This window comes from Cyprinodon variegatus, unplaced genomic scaffold (genome assembly GCF_000732505.1).
Source record: "Cyprinodon variegatus isolate N-32 unplaced genomic scaffold, C_variegatus-1.0 Scaffold285, whole genome shotgun sequence".
NCBI lineage: Eukaryota > Metazoa > Chordata > Actinopteri > Cyprinodontiformes > Cyprinodontidae > Cyprinodon > Cyprinodon variegatus.
The window spans coordinates 713,398-727,948 of NW_015150738.1; the positions used below are offsets into that span (position 1 = coordinate 713,398).

Sequence of the window (14,551 nt, forward strand, 5' to 3'; positions counted from 1 at the left end):
ATCCATCCATCCATCCATCCATCCATCCATCCATCCATCCATCCATCCATCCGTTTCTCAGTTGCATAGTTGCACTCATTTATTTCTCTTTTAGTTGCTTAGTTTAAAAAAAAAATGATTGTGACAGACAAGTTTCCCCAGGCTGGAAAAGCTTTTACTTGGTCATTTTTCCCTTTCTCTGTTGCAGCATTTATGATGTTATGATAGTCCATTTCAATGTAAAACGTGATCTTGTTTGTAACTCTCTATATTTGTTCATTTATTAGAAAAAATGCTTCACAGTGAAAGCTACTATAAGGCCTCTAACTTTAATGCAGCTATTTTATTATATATTTTGATATGTGGAATCTGCATTTATAATTCACATATATCTTGTTATTTTTGTTTTATACCTGTCCCTCAATCCATCTGCTGTGTAAGATTAGAACTGATATTCCCGAGTGGCTGCTGCATAAACACTGGATGTTAAACATTTGGGTTTTGTTTTTTTTTAGATATGTTTGTAAACTGAAAGGGCCCACGCCCATGGATGGATCCCAGCTCCCCACGCGCATGCGCACTGCCGCTCCTCCTGTCAAACATGGCTGTTCTCTGGAAGGGGGGAAAATGCTGAATTGTGTTGGTATATCTCGGGAAGATCAGCAGACATGGCTAGGTTGGCTGACTATTTCACCGTCGTCGGATACGACCATGAGAAGGCTGGTAAGTGTTGTGCCGCTGCGGGGTTAGCGGATCTCTCTGCTCCAGGCCGAGTCTCTGTGTGAGATGATGTTGATGCTACATAGCATTAGCCGCACGGAGGGCTAGGCGAGCTGGGAAACACTTTCTTTTCCTCCTTTTAGCAGGCCAGATGTTTGAAACCAGCCGGAGGGGGGCGGATCGCGGTGAATTAGTGGCTGTGCATTAGAGAAGGTTGTCAAATTAGATATGGATTAAGGGAAACTTTTCCTGTGGGATTAAAATCTCTCACATCCTGTCTCTGTAGTGATTCTGCTTTATTGACACTACTCAGATTTGGCCGTTTAAACCCAAATCTGGCTCCTCCCTTCACTGTTTGTTCAGTCAGTCAGTCAATCCAGGCCATGGTCATTGATCACCACATTTGTAGTTTTTATTGCGTAAAGCTATGCATACTAACCTTGATCTATTTTTACCCTACTGCAGCCCCATGTTCTCTCCCTTTTCTCTGTTTCCATGAAGGGAGTGAATTGGGGGCAAACCCCTAAAACAGGGGCGGAGCTATATTGGGGGGCCAGGGGTGGCTATGGCCACCCTTACCCAATCATTGTCCACTCCTACAATTTTTTCCCTCTAATACATTTTTTTGTGGTTAATTATACACATCAATATACTAGCATCAAAGATGATAAATACAGAATTCATGCTCTTTTCAGAACCTCGCAAAGCATTATGGGATTTGTTGTAGTAAATACCAAAGATGGTGCAGACACCCTGCGGGAAGGAGGAGTCACATGACCAACAGGTAGTGAAAAGTAGTGATCATCTGTCCAAATGGTCAGTTAACCGAGTTTGCTATAAAGTCCACCACGCTCCCTTGACAGCATGTACTTTTAAGTATAATTACAACATGTATTAATTTGGAATAGTGATTTCAAGAGCCGTATGTCTGGAAAACAATACCTATTCCAGATTTTTTTTTCTTCCATTTTATAGAGGATTTTATAATATATTGTCTTTTTTTTTATGCTTGTTCAAAAATGATAATCAAACCTTTCTCTAAAGACTTATTTAGCATTTTTCTGCAAACACTAAAAGAACTCAGCTTTCCCAAAACATGTACTTTGCTCCGTCTCGTCTGGTTGACAGCTTTGCTCCTGTTCTAAGTTGGAAATGATAATCAAGTGATGTGATTTAGATGTTTGATTTAATGACAATGATGATGTAAAATTAGGTGTTTGTGAGATTTTGCCATATATCCACATTTTCCTCTCCTTTGTTTCTCACAGATGCTATTGTAACGCTTTGCATTTGTTTCTTTTTTTTTTTTACTTCACCGTATTAGAAAGTGTGGGATTTGATTTTGAGTTTTTCAAGTCTAGATGAATATGGAGGATTGTTTTATTTATTGATTTATTTTTTTGTAGATTTCACTCAATATTTAATTTCATAAAAGATAAAACAAAAAAACTTTAAAGAATGTTTTCTGGGACTAGGATGCTTGTAGGGTTTTAATTTAACTTAATTAATTTTATTTGTATGAACATTGTGGGGTGTATTGTTACTTGACTGCAACAAAAGGCACTTCTTGTTTTAAGGCTTTTTTCCCTCCTCACTGTTCTGCAGCGGGACAGGAAGCCCCCCCATGCATTACACTTACAAGTCCAGCCTCACATTCCTTTCATCCAAGTCAGGAAGCAGCTTTGCACATGTTTAATCAAATGATGAAAACTTTCTTTTTTATGGAGGCATAGTTCTCAAGTAAAGCTGCACTTTTAATACATTTCATCTTGGATAAATAACCTTTAGCAGTTTATTGCATCTTATATGTCTGATAGGATTCCCTATCAACAAAAAGTAAAGATGTTTAAAGTTTTTTAGCGTATTGTAATGGCAGCTATCCAGCTCCATGTCTGCTCTGACCTCCAGAGCGGTTGAATCCAGTATCACCTCATGGTGCTGCACGCAATAGATAAACAAAACCTTTCATTGGCTGTATGCATCCGCTAAAAAAATAGACATGTGTTTCTGGTATTGCTCAGTCTAACTGGATTCAAGGGAATCTATGGAAGAGATGGAACATTTATTTTGATCTTCTCTGTACTCTGAACTTAAGATCTACCGTATTGTCCGGAGTATAGGGCCTCACCCACACCAGTTTTTTGAAAAACTGGAGACGTACATATATGTGTAAGCCACACTGGGGCATAAGTCACTGATCTGTCCCCCACCAAACCTGTAGGGGGAGCTCTACGTATCACCCCTAGCTCCCGATTGCTTGTTGGCTTGTGGCCGTAAGAGCTTTTTCTAGAGGATGGTGCTTCTTCAGCTCTTTATTTAAAATCTGCAGGAGTTGCACACTGTCTCTTCATTGATTCGACAGCTTAATGCAGCAAATAAATATTCAAATGTGTGAATTTGGGACATTTGTTCTCCATCGTGTCTTTCTTCTTCGTTTACCAACTTTGACTTTTGTCACCTGTCGGATAAAGACAAATCCACAGAAAAGCCGCATCTTAGCATAGGCTGCATGGCTTAAAGCGTGGGAAAAAGTAGGGGATTACAGTCCGGAAAATATAGTAGCATAGTTTTCATGCTACCATTGTTATAATTATCATTTGTTATTAACAAGGGACCTGAATCTCATCTAGAAGGATAATCACATCCTTATTGGAACCAGATCTGTTTGCTGTTTTCTGACAGTCATTGCTGTTCTACCCACAAGATGCATGTTAAAAATAGATTCAGAAAACGTCTTAAGATGTAAAATGCAAGCCTTTATTAAAGACATGCATCTTTCAGTTGTTTGTCTAGACAACAAATCTCTCTTCTCTCTGTTCCCATATTGCTCGTTAACTCAAACCAGCAGTCTCTACGTGGCTCATCCCTGAGCCTGCTGCTCCATGCTGGCTTCTGATCTACTGGCCTGACCCACTTCTCACTTAGAACGCAGCGAATAAGTCTTAAGACTGCAATCTGCTCACAGTCAGAAGGAAAACATTCACACCTTTTTGTGGCAATGAGGATCACCTTTCCACCTGTCGTAAGATGTTGTCGAAGGAGGAGATGCCTATAAACAAAATAATAAATTAGAGCTGTAATATTAAAAGTTTCAATTCAGTCTCAGTTTGTTCCAACTTTGCCTGATTTATTTAATTATTGCATTTATTATTATTAGTCTGTGATCCCAAAAAACCTTTATGAGGTCCCAAAATGAGTTAATGCACAATCTAAAAGATTGATTTATAAGTGTTTGTGAGATAAAGTGTGTCTCTGTGCAATTGTTGGTTTGTCTTGAATGCAAGAAATAATACTTGAAAAATAAGTTGTTATGATTATAATAGATATAAATAGTTGAATACTTTCCTGTAAAAAAAAAATGTTGGAAACCTTTTTATTCTGTCCTGAAACCACACTGTACTCTGTATTTTCCTTTTTTTTCAATAGGGAGCCGTTTTCTTGTATTGGCTTGACTTTTTATATAGTCTGGCAAACTGTCCTCTTAAAATTACAGTTTTCCAAGTAAAAAAAAAAAAAAAAAGACCTGCTGCTTTTCTAACAGTTAATTTGAAGGAAATCAGCACTGTTTTATTGAATCAAACTGCTCATTAAATCCATTTCACAGATGCTGTGGACAGTCTCAGCTCCACGGGACTGTATGAACTCTGGGATTCATTTATGTAATAACGATCAATCTTGCAAAAATGAAATTGAAATTTCAAGTGAGCAAAGTAAATGTTCATCTGCGGCTCTCGTTATGCTACTGAGCTAAAAGACATTGAGATGCAGTCAGCTACTGTCAGCTGTGGTGCCGCTTCCCAGTTTAGTTACAAATCAGTAGTGTCTTTTAAAGCATTATTGTGATATCCGTACTGAGGGAGAGTTCATGCAAGGTCTCGTGCCTCAAACCTTGCATGAATTGACTTTTTGTTAAAGCTTTTTAAGAGAATCTGTGGTGGAAGGGGGATGTCCTGCAGGCAAACCCACACAGGAAGTGCTTATGCTAGAGAGTCACCTTTATCGGACATACTCGTGTTTTTGTCTGCTACTCATGCTTGCTTCTTTCATCTTCATGTTTTTATTGTAGACACCCTATATATGTGTCTTTGTGGGTTTTTTTAAATGTCTGACTCTGCAGACTAGTATGTGTTGCAAGCTCCTGTTGATCTGCTCCAGTGGGGGTCCATGTTCTCATGACCTGTTCCCTTTGTTTTCGTTTCAGTCATGTTTGATTCACAGTCTGTTGGCTTCCTTCTGACATAATAAATAGTCTGTTTAAATCTGCTCGCTTCTCGGTTTATCTGCATCACACAGACCTGATGAAATAATTTGATATTTATTGCAGCTTTTACTGATTGCTTCAAGAAAAATGGTGAGATAAGCTAATACTTTTGGACTTAAGACTGAGAAAGTATTTACAGTGCGAATTCCCCACATCCGATTAAAATTTTAATTGTGATGTCTTAAAGTGATATTGAATGACAAAGTTTTACACTGGATTAAACAACCTGATAAAGTAAACATGCTTTGGGTACATTCAGTCAAAGCTCTTCCAACAGCTGGACAGTTTACAGTGCAGACATTCGCACATGAAGTGCTGCCGTGTGTTATTGTTGGCTGTCTCGGTGATTATATATTGCAATTAAATTTTCTAGTATTTCTTGTTTTTATCTGTAATAACATAAACATGATGAAATAGTTGGGTTCTCGGGGCTGACTGAACAAGATCTGAACCACTTGACTAACATAAATTGTGAAACTTTCAGAAAGGAAAATAGAAGTTCTGAGCTCTTGCAAAATGAATAGTCGCAGTTATTTTTCAGATCTGCTCAAACATAAGGTTTAGTAACGGTCCGTCTAATTAGGAACCTGGTAACTAATCTAGACATGTCTTTGAAGGATAAAAACGGGCTAAGCAACATTTTTGTGAACTTTCTCTACCTTACGGATGGGGGATTTTCTCTTTTCCATTGACGGATTCACAGGCAGTTTATAGATGTATGAAAAGATACGAGATATTTATATTTGAGGTGCTTAACAGATATCTATTTACACAGTTTAACAGAGGTGGCCTAGTGGTTAGGGCATTGTGCTTGGAATCCAGAGGTGCTAAGTTCAAGCCCCACTCCCTGAGTAAAGACCCTTAACCCCACACTGCTCCCCGTGCGCCGCACAATGGCAGCCCACTGCTCCCTAAGGGAATGGGTTAAATGCAGAGTTAAATTTCTCCATTGGGAAATCAATAAAGTTCAATTAATTTTTATTTGTAAACCATAGATGTGAGATGACTTCAGCAGTGTTGTTTTTTTTAACTACATTTACAGATACATCTATAATATCGCTAAAAAGTTCATTTAGTTTGGTTTAAAAAGTAAAACATATCAGTTATGGAATTTTATGCAATGGGTAAAATAAGAACCAAATACATGAGCCATTTTCTGCAGCAATAACTCTGACACTGAAAAAAAATGCGATAACCTCCGGCCCATTTCTAACTTGCCTTTTATTTCTAAAATATTTAGAAATAAGTTGCCTCCAAAATTCCCTCCCATCTAGCTGGTGATAATCTTTATGAACGATTCCAGTCTGGGTTCCGCCCCCACAACAGCAATGAAAATGCTCTCATAAAAATCACAAATCAACTTTTAATGGCAGCAGACTTTTCTGCCTCCTTTCTAATCTTCTCCTTCTGGACCTGAGTGATGCTTTTGACACAAATTCCCGCTACGTCCTTCACAATATTTCAGTCTTCAGTCGGCATCACCCATGCACCGCTCCACTGCTTCCAGTCATATCTCTGTCTATGAGCTCAGTTCGTATCAATTAAGTGCTTTAGTGCTCTGATCCATTCCTTGTCACAATCACTGTACCTCAGGACTCTGTCCTGGGGCCCCTATTTTATATCATCTACCTTCTGCCCCTTGGCAACATCTTTCAGAAATTGAATATCAATTTTCATTGTTATGTGGATGAAACCCAGCTCTATCTGATCAGCCATACTCCATTCTCCCTCACCTTCTGCCTTACTGAAATTAAGGCTTGCTTCACCTCTAACTTCCTTGGACCAAACTGCAACAAAACAGTAACTCTCCTGATAGGAACCAAATCAGTTTTACCCAAAACTGAGTTTATCTCTCTCAATTGACAGTTCCCCTATCATTCCCTTCCCTCCCTTTAGCACTCTCTCATTCACCTCCCACATCAATGACATTACCTGTTCTGCCTTTTTTCATCTATGAAACATTTATCATCGCCGTCCCCTCTTTCCCTGTACTCTGCTTCTGTTCTTTTCTATTTTCTCTATCCTCATCATCTCTTGCATTCCCACCCATAAGCTTCAGTTGATCCAGAATTCATTGGCTTGTTTAATAATCCAAACCCCAAATCCTTTTGTCACATCACCCCAGCCTTAAAGGAGCATCACCAGCTCCCTTTCAACTTCAGAGTTCAGTTTAAAGTCCCTCTGTTCACGTTCAAGGTCATCCATAAGCTTGCTCCCCCATACCTCTCAGATATCCTACAGATTGCTACCTCCTAGCTAGACTTTCCTCTTCCATCCACCTTATTGAGCCTCAACACCATGAAGAGCAGAGCTTTCTGCTGCTCTGCTCCCATACTCTGGAATTCACTCCTTCCTGATATTTACAATACTGATGCTTTACCTCTGTTTAAATCGAGACTAAAAATGCATCTGTTCAAGACTGAATACATCCACTGACTTCCTCCACTGTTTTTAATATTGTGTGTTTTGAAAGGCGCTTTAAATAAACGTATTATATTTCTTTATATGCCAAATGAAATTCTTATAAGATGTCATTAACAAGCCACTCAGTCCACATGTGCAAAAAAATCCAAGCATAATGCCGATTATAACACTTCTGGGAGCTTTTCTTAGATTCTGGCTGGACCATGGTCCCTGTCTCTATTGTCAATGTAGTGCCGTAGCTGTGGGGTTTATGTTACAGAAAGAAACTAAGGCCATTAAAGCAATATTTATATAATATAATATGGAGAATTGATCATCAGAGAAGTGTCTGCTGGCCATAATATACCATTTCTCTATGAAAATGACTCTTATTATTGCAAATAAAAAAATAACCCATAGATTTTTATTGGTTGTAAGTCATAATTGCCAATGTTATAAAAAATAATGTTAAATGACACTGTGTTTTTTTTTTTTTTTTTTATAAATGTAAATAGTTTTGTTTTTTGGAATGATTTAGTGAACTAAACTCAGCTTTTTTTCCCCATGATTTACTTATTCATTGAGGCTATTATGTGAGCAATCTGCTGCAGGGATCTTTATAGTAAAGTGAAAGAGGAAAAGCAACTTAATGTGGCAGGAATTGCATAACAAACAGGGGTTAAAACCGACAATGCCTTAAAGAAACATTTTAAGTTGTAATTTTTTCACCAGCTATCAGCCTCATGCGCATCACTGTAAAGGGATTTTCTTTCATCCTTTTTTTTTGTGTGAGTCACTGCCTTGAATACAGTTGAATAAAAAAAACCAACCCCCAATCTTGAAGAACTAAAAAAAAAAAAAAAAAAAACAGTTATTGGTCAGATCTTTTATATTGAGTTGTAAAACAACAAAGTACTTGTAAACGTTGCAAAATAACTCTTAAAATGTCTGAGCCTCTAACTTATGTGATGCTACAAATAAAGCATTGTTTGAAACCAAAACTGGGAGCAGACAAATGTTAGGAAGTGAAAATTTTTCCACTTTAGGCCAGAGAAGTGATCCTTTTTTTTTTTACCTTGCAAAGTTAAATCTGCTTGTTAAATTTGATAGTTTTTGGACCCAATTTGAAGGATAGTTGGAGATTTTGTGTTTTTAGAGATTCCTTTGGGATCTTATTACACTATTATATATATAAAAAAAGACTATTTGAAAGTATATAGAAAAGTATTTAGATGTTGACTTGTGTGTCGACATGAACATTCGAGACATTAGTTCATTAAACCTGGTGCTATTTGGTTCTGTCTTTTGATTTCAGCTCCCATTCAATCAGGGTATACCGGCGGGAAACTGGTAGTTTTGTTGTTATGGACTAAAAAAAGCAGACTTAACTCTCCGTTCAATTATTTAAACCGTCTCATTGCTGTCATTTTGTCACTTCTCCCAGTTTCATACATTTCCAGCTTCCATAGGTAACACCTGTCCAATGTTAAATCACCTGCCATGAGCTCACTGTCATCATTTACTTCTATTCGCCCAACATCGACCAAAAAGGACCAGATTCTGTTCCCTTGAGTCTGGTATAAGATGGAGGTTGGTTTCACTCGTTTCTTTTTACATACAAGATTTCTTTCCTCCGTTGACTGTTTTGCTTCCTTTGACTTTTTGTGCAGCTTGTTGTTTGGATTTCTCTCAATGACGAACACCTACATCACAGTGGTAAAAATCAGAACATGATGATGTTTGTCACGATGCAAATGAACCTAAAGTTCATGGCAGGAAACGTTTTAGTCAATCCTATTGTTGAAGTGAAATATGACATTCAGGATGTTGACAGTAGTATTTCAGAGCTATTTGTTCAGGCAGTCAGTCTGACCTCTTTGTGCAGTAATATCTAGATCTTGATATCTATTTGACAAGGAAATCTGAATTGGTTGACGACTCTGATGTGTTTTGCTTTTCTTTACCCATTTGACTGGGAGGCAACCTTCTGCTTCGGTTATGCTTTTTATATTTTTGACCTGAAGATGTAATATGAAGACATAAAGCTTCCTGGTCAGTGCGCCGCTGTGACTACGACGGAGCTCACCACCATTAGTGTGTGAAGGTCTGACTGAAAGAAAGTAGTGTAAAGTGCTTTGGAGTTTCCTGACTTGAAATGGTGCTATGTAAGCACAGGCGGTTTACCATTTGTTATTGATGACATCATCAGTTAGCTAATCTCCTGTACCATTTGGCGATGCAAACTTTGTTCTGTTTCATCCTTTGCATAACATTTAGTGGACCATCACTTTGGTTTCCTGATGGTCATTGCATGTGAGTGAAGTCTGGGATTCCCCACATGTTTATACAAACTTTTATTTTATTAACATTTGAGTTTAAATTCCAACTACTCTGTAAATTATTCCTTTGTGTTTTTTTCCTCAGCAACCTAGTTCAACAGAACTAGTTGCAAAATCAGTGCCAGCACCAAGTTGGAGAACATTCCTTTCTTTGATGGATTTCCTCTTTTATGGCCAATCAATCTTAATGTTTTGTGTTCTACGAATGCGAAGAGGTAATACCTGTGAATTTGTTCCAGCGGGGTCCACCTGTGTGCATAATTTTGCTATTATCAGGTTAGCGGCTGACGTCTGTGTTACGTAAACTGGCAGACTTCACTGGTGGCCTGTCTATATATGGTGACGAAGGAGTGTTGGCTGATTTAATCAACCCCAAACAGCGGTTAGATAAATCAGGAAGATAAATTGAAATCTTTCTTTTGCTAGGAGTAGAAACATCTGCTCTAATCAAAGAAGACTAATAACTTTTACTTCCAGGGTTTTCACTTGTTTGAAAATATGCCACGTCACGCAATTCAGATATAAATTATTAGGGCTATTCAGTCTAGGTCAAATATATGTGTTTACACGGGAGCTTCTAAGAATGTGGTTGTATGCTGACTTGTTCTGAAGTCGGAGAGATGACTGCTTGGCACGTTGTCCAGGTCAGAAAACAAGAGGAGCGATCAGAAGCAGCGGTCGACCACAAATGCAGAGGCTTTCCAACCACATTTTGAGCCTCCTGCTGTTTTTCAAAGAGTTTTTTTTTTCTTAAGGCGTAAAAAAAAGAACAAGAACAAAATGTGCTGCAAGTATATTAAAAGTACTAGCTTAAAATCCAATAAAAAATCTACATATTTTTTGTGTTTCTGCACCGAAAAAGTTGATAGGGTGTCTAAGTTTTTTTAATTTGAATAGAGAATATCAAGTTGTTCAAAATACAAAATATATTAAATATTTTCCTAAAATGCATGTTTTGAATCTCCTTAGGAAAAAAAAAAAAAAATATTTTTTTCCTAATTTCTTTCTAATGCTGCTTAACTGAACTGAACCTGCGTACATCCAACTGGTGGTACGCTTCTCCTTTTAAGCATCCATCATGGCCTCAGCCAACTTTCCTTCCATCTTTGTTGTTTCTGCATCTTCTGCCCAAAAAAGGAATAAATAACCTTTTTTTTTTCCTTGTTTTTGCACTTCACTCCCCTTTGTTTCGTGCTTGGCGGATGTGCAAATTAGCATGCTTCTTTTTCAGGCCTGGAGTCCATTATCCTCGCTTATGGGGGTTCTTTATAGTTATCATGGGGGTTGTATTTGAAAGCGGGGCTTGTTTTAATACACGAGTAAAGGCTTGTGGAATGTCAAGAATTTTGTCATTTAGTTTCATCTGTGGTTGAAAGTTACTACAGGGAACACTCAGTCCACATGTGTTTAATTAGAGGAGCTGCAAAGACCTAAAACATGTAATTGTCAGAAAGATTGGTGTCCTGCTATATCACCATGCTGTGTTTGGTCCTCTTCTCATTCATTTTTATTTCTTTTATTTTATTAATTCATGCAAAGCTTTTTAGATTGTCCTTTTACTCAATTGAGCTTTACAAATGAACTTGCCTTTCCTATAATTGTGAGCAAAACAAGTTATACAATCATCAATCAAATTTAAGTTCATTAGACAAAGCTGATTGGAGTAAATAAAGTGTATGGTTTTCAAATGGTAATCAAAAGGACTAAGGGGAAGATGTCCAAACCAGCTGGACCCTCCTAAACTGTATAGATTAATCTAAATATTTGAGGTGACCTAAAGCACGAGTAGAGGACTCTATGTACACCATTAGACCAGGAGGACTGGATCCTAAGGCCTTCGTTGTGATTGATGATCACCCTCCCATGTAGAGGTCTATGTTTCAAGAACTTGTTGACAGCAGGCCTGAGGTGCCGGATAGCTGCAGTCTAAAGACAATTTAGACAATTTGTGTCAATTTGTTGATGTGTTGCTGCTCGTTTTCCTGTTGTGGCAACTCTGCCTCCCTTGTCCAACGTATCTAATCTCTGTTCAGACGGTAACACGGGGGGCTTCATAAGGATTCTGCTGGGGAGTTTGCTGAGTCACGGCATGTACTGAGTTATGAGTGCTTCACAGCAATCTGTGGCCAAAAATCCATTGCCAACACTAAACATGTAGCAGTTGCCAGGGTGACCTAATCTACGTTTAAAGCTTTGACAAGTCAAACAAAGGGCCAGCATACACATCAGTATGTATTTGGAAGCCCTAACTTGTACAAAATCAATATCATGGTCATTTTTAAAGCTGGTATTTGTAGAAATGTTTTTTTTTTTTTTTTTGTTTATAGATAAAATATTAATTCAGGAAAAAAATAGTAATTTGGTTATTAATTCCACTAACCAGCAATAGGTTATATTCTAATGGCATCAAAACAACTGCTGTTGGAAATATTAAGAATTAATTTAACTGGTAAACTACCTCATCAGTGTTTATAGTGATAATGCCTGACACTTGAAATACAATATAGTACAAAATACTCCAAGCTTTCCTGCAAGTGATATTCCAACCAGGTTATGATTGTGCAGTTTATTATTTACGAATTAATCCACACGCTTATGGATCTACTTTCACTTAATGCTAATTTTCGCCTAAATCCCTCAATAACTATATGAAGCGGGGACTATATAGTGGACTTTATAGTGAACTCAGTTAACTGACTGTTCAGACAGATTATCACTTCTTTTTACTCCCAAATGGTCACGTAACTCTTGCCTCCCCGCACAGGGCCTACGACACCCTTGTCTTGCCGCCGACACAACAAATCCCATCACGCTTTACGAGGAGTGTTCTCACAAAACATTCTGGGATATATCTGCTTGTCAAGTGACGTTGGACGATCACTACTTCCAAAGTGCATTGTGGGGAATTTTCGAGTCCACTACTTTTTCATCCACTAGACATTTGGACACTCATCTGAAATGGCTTAACCACGAACTATATAGTACCCTATATAGTGATTAGGGAGGACGTTCAGACACGGCTCTAATCGCCACATAATCCAGAAACACCAACTCTTTTTTTTTTTTTTTGTTATTTTGACAGTAGACATAAAAAGTATATTTTAAAATACAGATGGTTTAACATGGACAACCAGTAACTCTAGACTTCTCCTTTTATTTTTCATGACACAGTTTGCTCTGCGTGACCTCTCAATGCCTGATATAAACTGTTGTTACGTGTCCAGCTCAATATTGAGTGCCGTTTTTTTTTTTAATACTTCCAATAAAAGTGCTTTAAGTCACCATTTTTTCTTGAATGTCCCCTGCATTTTTTTCTTTATATGACATTAGTTTATTGAACTCAGCAGAGCTGGTAATATAGTGATGCAGGGTTTCATCATGGTTTGAATTTCAGGCATCTAGGTTAAATAAACTCTTATCAGCCACATTTATGTAATTTCTGTCTTTAAGAGATCTTTATTTTTTGTCTAACGAATGGAAATTGTTTCCAAGTTGACAGAGCTGAAAGTAGTTTAAAATAACACCATGGTGAAGTCATTGAATTTTTCCCCCCCTAATTAGATAAATATCCTTTTCTGTTTGCTTTCAAGATTGCTAAATAAGAATGCTGCGGTTATGCATCACCCTCTAAATAGATATGCTAACATGAGTTATGAGCTGTAATTTAAATGTAGGAATTTTGCAAGCCCTGGCCATATGGTGTCCTTTGGGAATCTATGAGATGGTTGATTTGGAGGTAAAGATTTCAGGGTTGAAGGCATTAACTCGGACATGCTAAATGTGTGGAGCTCATTTCTCATGTCCATATCGATGTCTCAGAAATGTTGTTGTGCTTAAATGTACAGGCTATATTTATTGGTCACACCCTGTTGGCCTAACTTGACACTTTGAATGAGGAAAATAAATATTAGAACCTATAACAGTGCTGGTCAAGGTTCAGTTTAATTTGTGGAGGAATATTTTAAAAGCATTTGCTAATCAGATTGGAGCAGAGATTGGTTTTAATCCTTTCCTGTGTGAAATGTTCCATCTTGTGTACAAGCTACTGTCAAATTAGTTCAAAGCTTTTCTAAATAAATACAGAAAAAAAGTTTTAAACAGTTTAGAGGTTGTATTTATGGTTGAATCTGAGCATCCAAAATGTGCAAATTAAAAGTACTGAATTAGTTTATCTCAATGTGTTGATTTATTTTGTAACTTTTTCTCTAGCTGAGCCGCGAAGGTATTTTAATCATAATAGATCAATATTGGATTTGGGAAGATTTAAGTGTTGGGAATGAAGAGGTTGGTGATAAAGAGGTTTGTTATATATGTTGGTTCTTTGGCCTGTTCTGTGTGAAGCTTGGATTTCCTCAGTGCTATCAGCCTAAATTATGTTCTCACCAATTTTTTTAGAAATATATTTCAGATTTTTTAGTATTTTATTATATTTTGTGCTTTTACTGTAACCTCGATTCAAAATGTTTCAGAACTTGCTACATGTTTTGCCCATTCTCAGAAGAATTGACATCTATTCATAGCTAAAAAAAAATTGACTGAAAAAAATACCATATTCCCAGTTTCCAGATGGTTATCTTAAATTAAAGAAATTTATGCCATCCATCCATCCATCCATCCATCCATCCATCCATCCATCCATCCATCCATCCATCCATCCATCCATCCATCCATCCATCCATCCGTACTTTTTATCCGCTTAAGTTTCTTCTTTTTTTTTTAAGTTTGTTATAAACTGATCACGGTTGATTGCAGTTTTAGCATGAAATTTTTCCTCAGAAAGCTTAAAGTATTTAAAAAAAACTTCCTAGAAGTTAAAAAAAAGTGAAAATCAAGTTTGCATTTAAATCTT

General features: G+C 37.4%; 1 protein-coding gene across 3 annotated transcripts in view; it reads left to right on the forward strand.

Annotated features, from left to right (window-relative positions):
• Positions 1-565: 565 nt before the first annotated feature.
• Positions 566-14,551, forward strand: part of sbf2 (SET binding factor 2) — a 116,396-nt gene continuing 102,410 nt past the window's right edge. For all 3 annotated transcript variants that reach the window (XM_015383466.1, XM_015383468.1, XM_015383467.1), the window contains exon 1: positions 566-702. In XM_015383466.1, the coding sequence (XP_015238952.1) occupies positions 648-702 (55 nt within the window). In that variant the 5' untranslated portion in view covers positions 566-647. The remainder of the gene's footprint in view (positions 703-14,551) is intronic.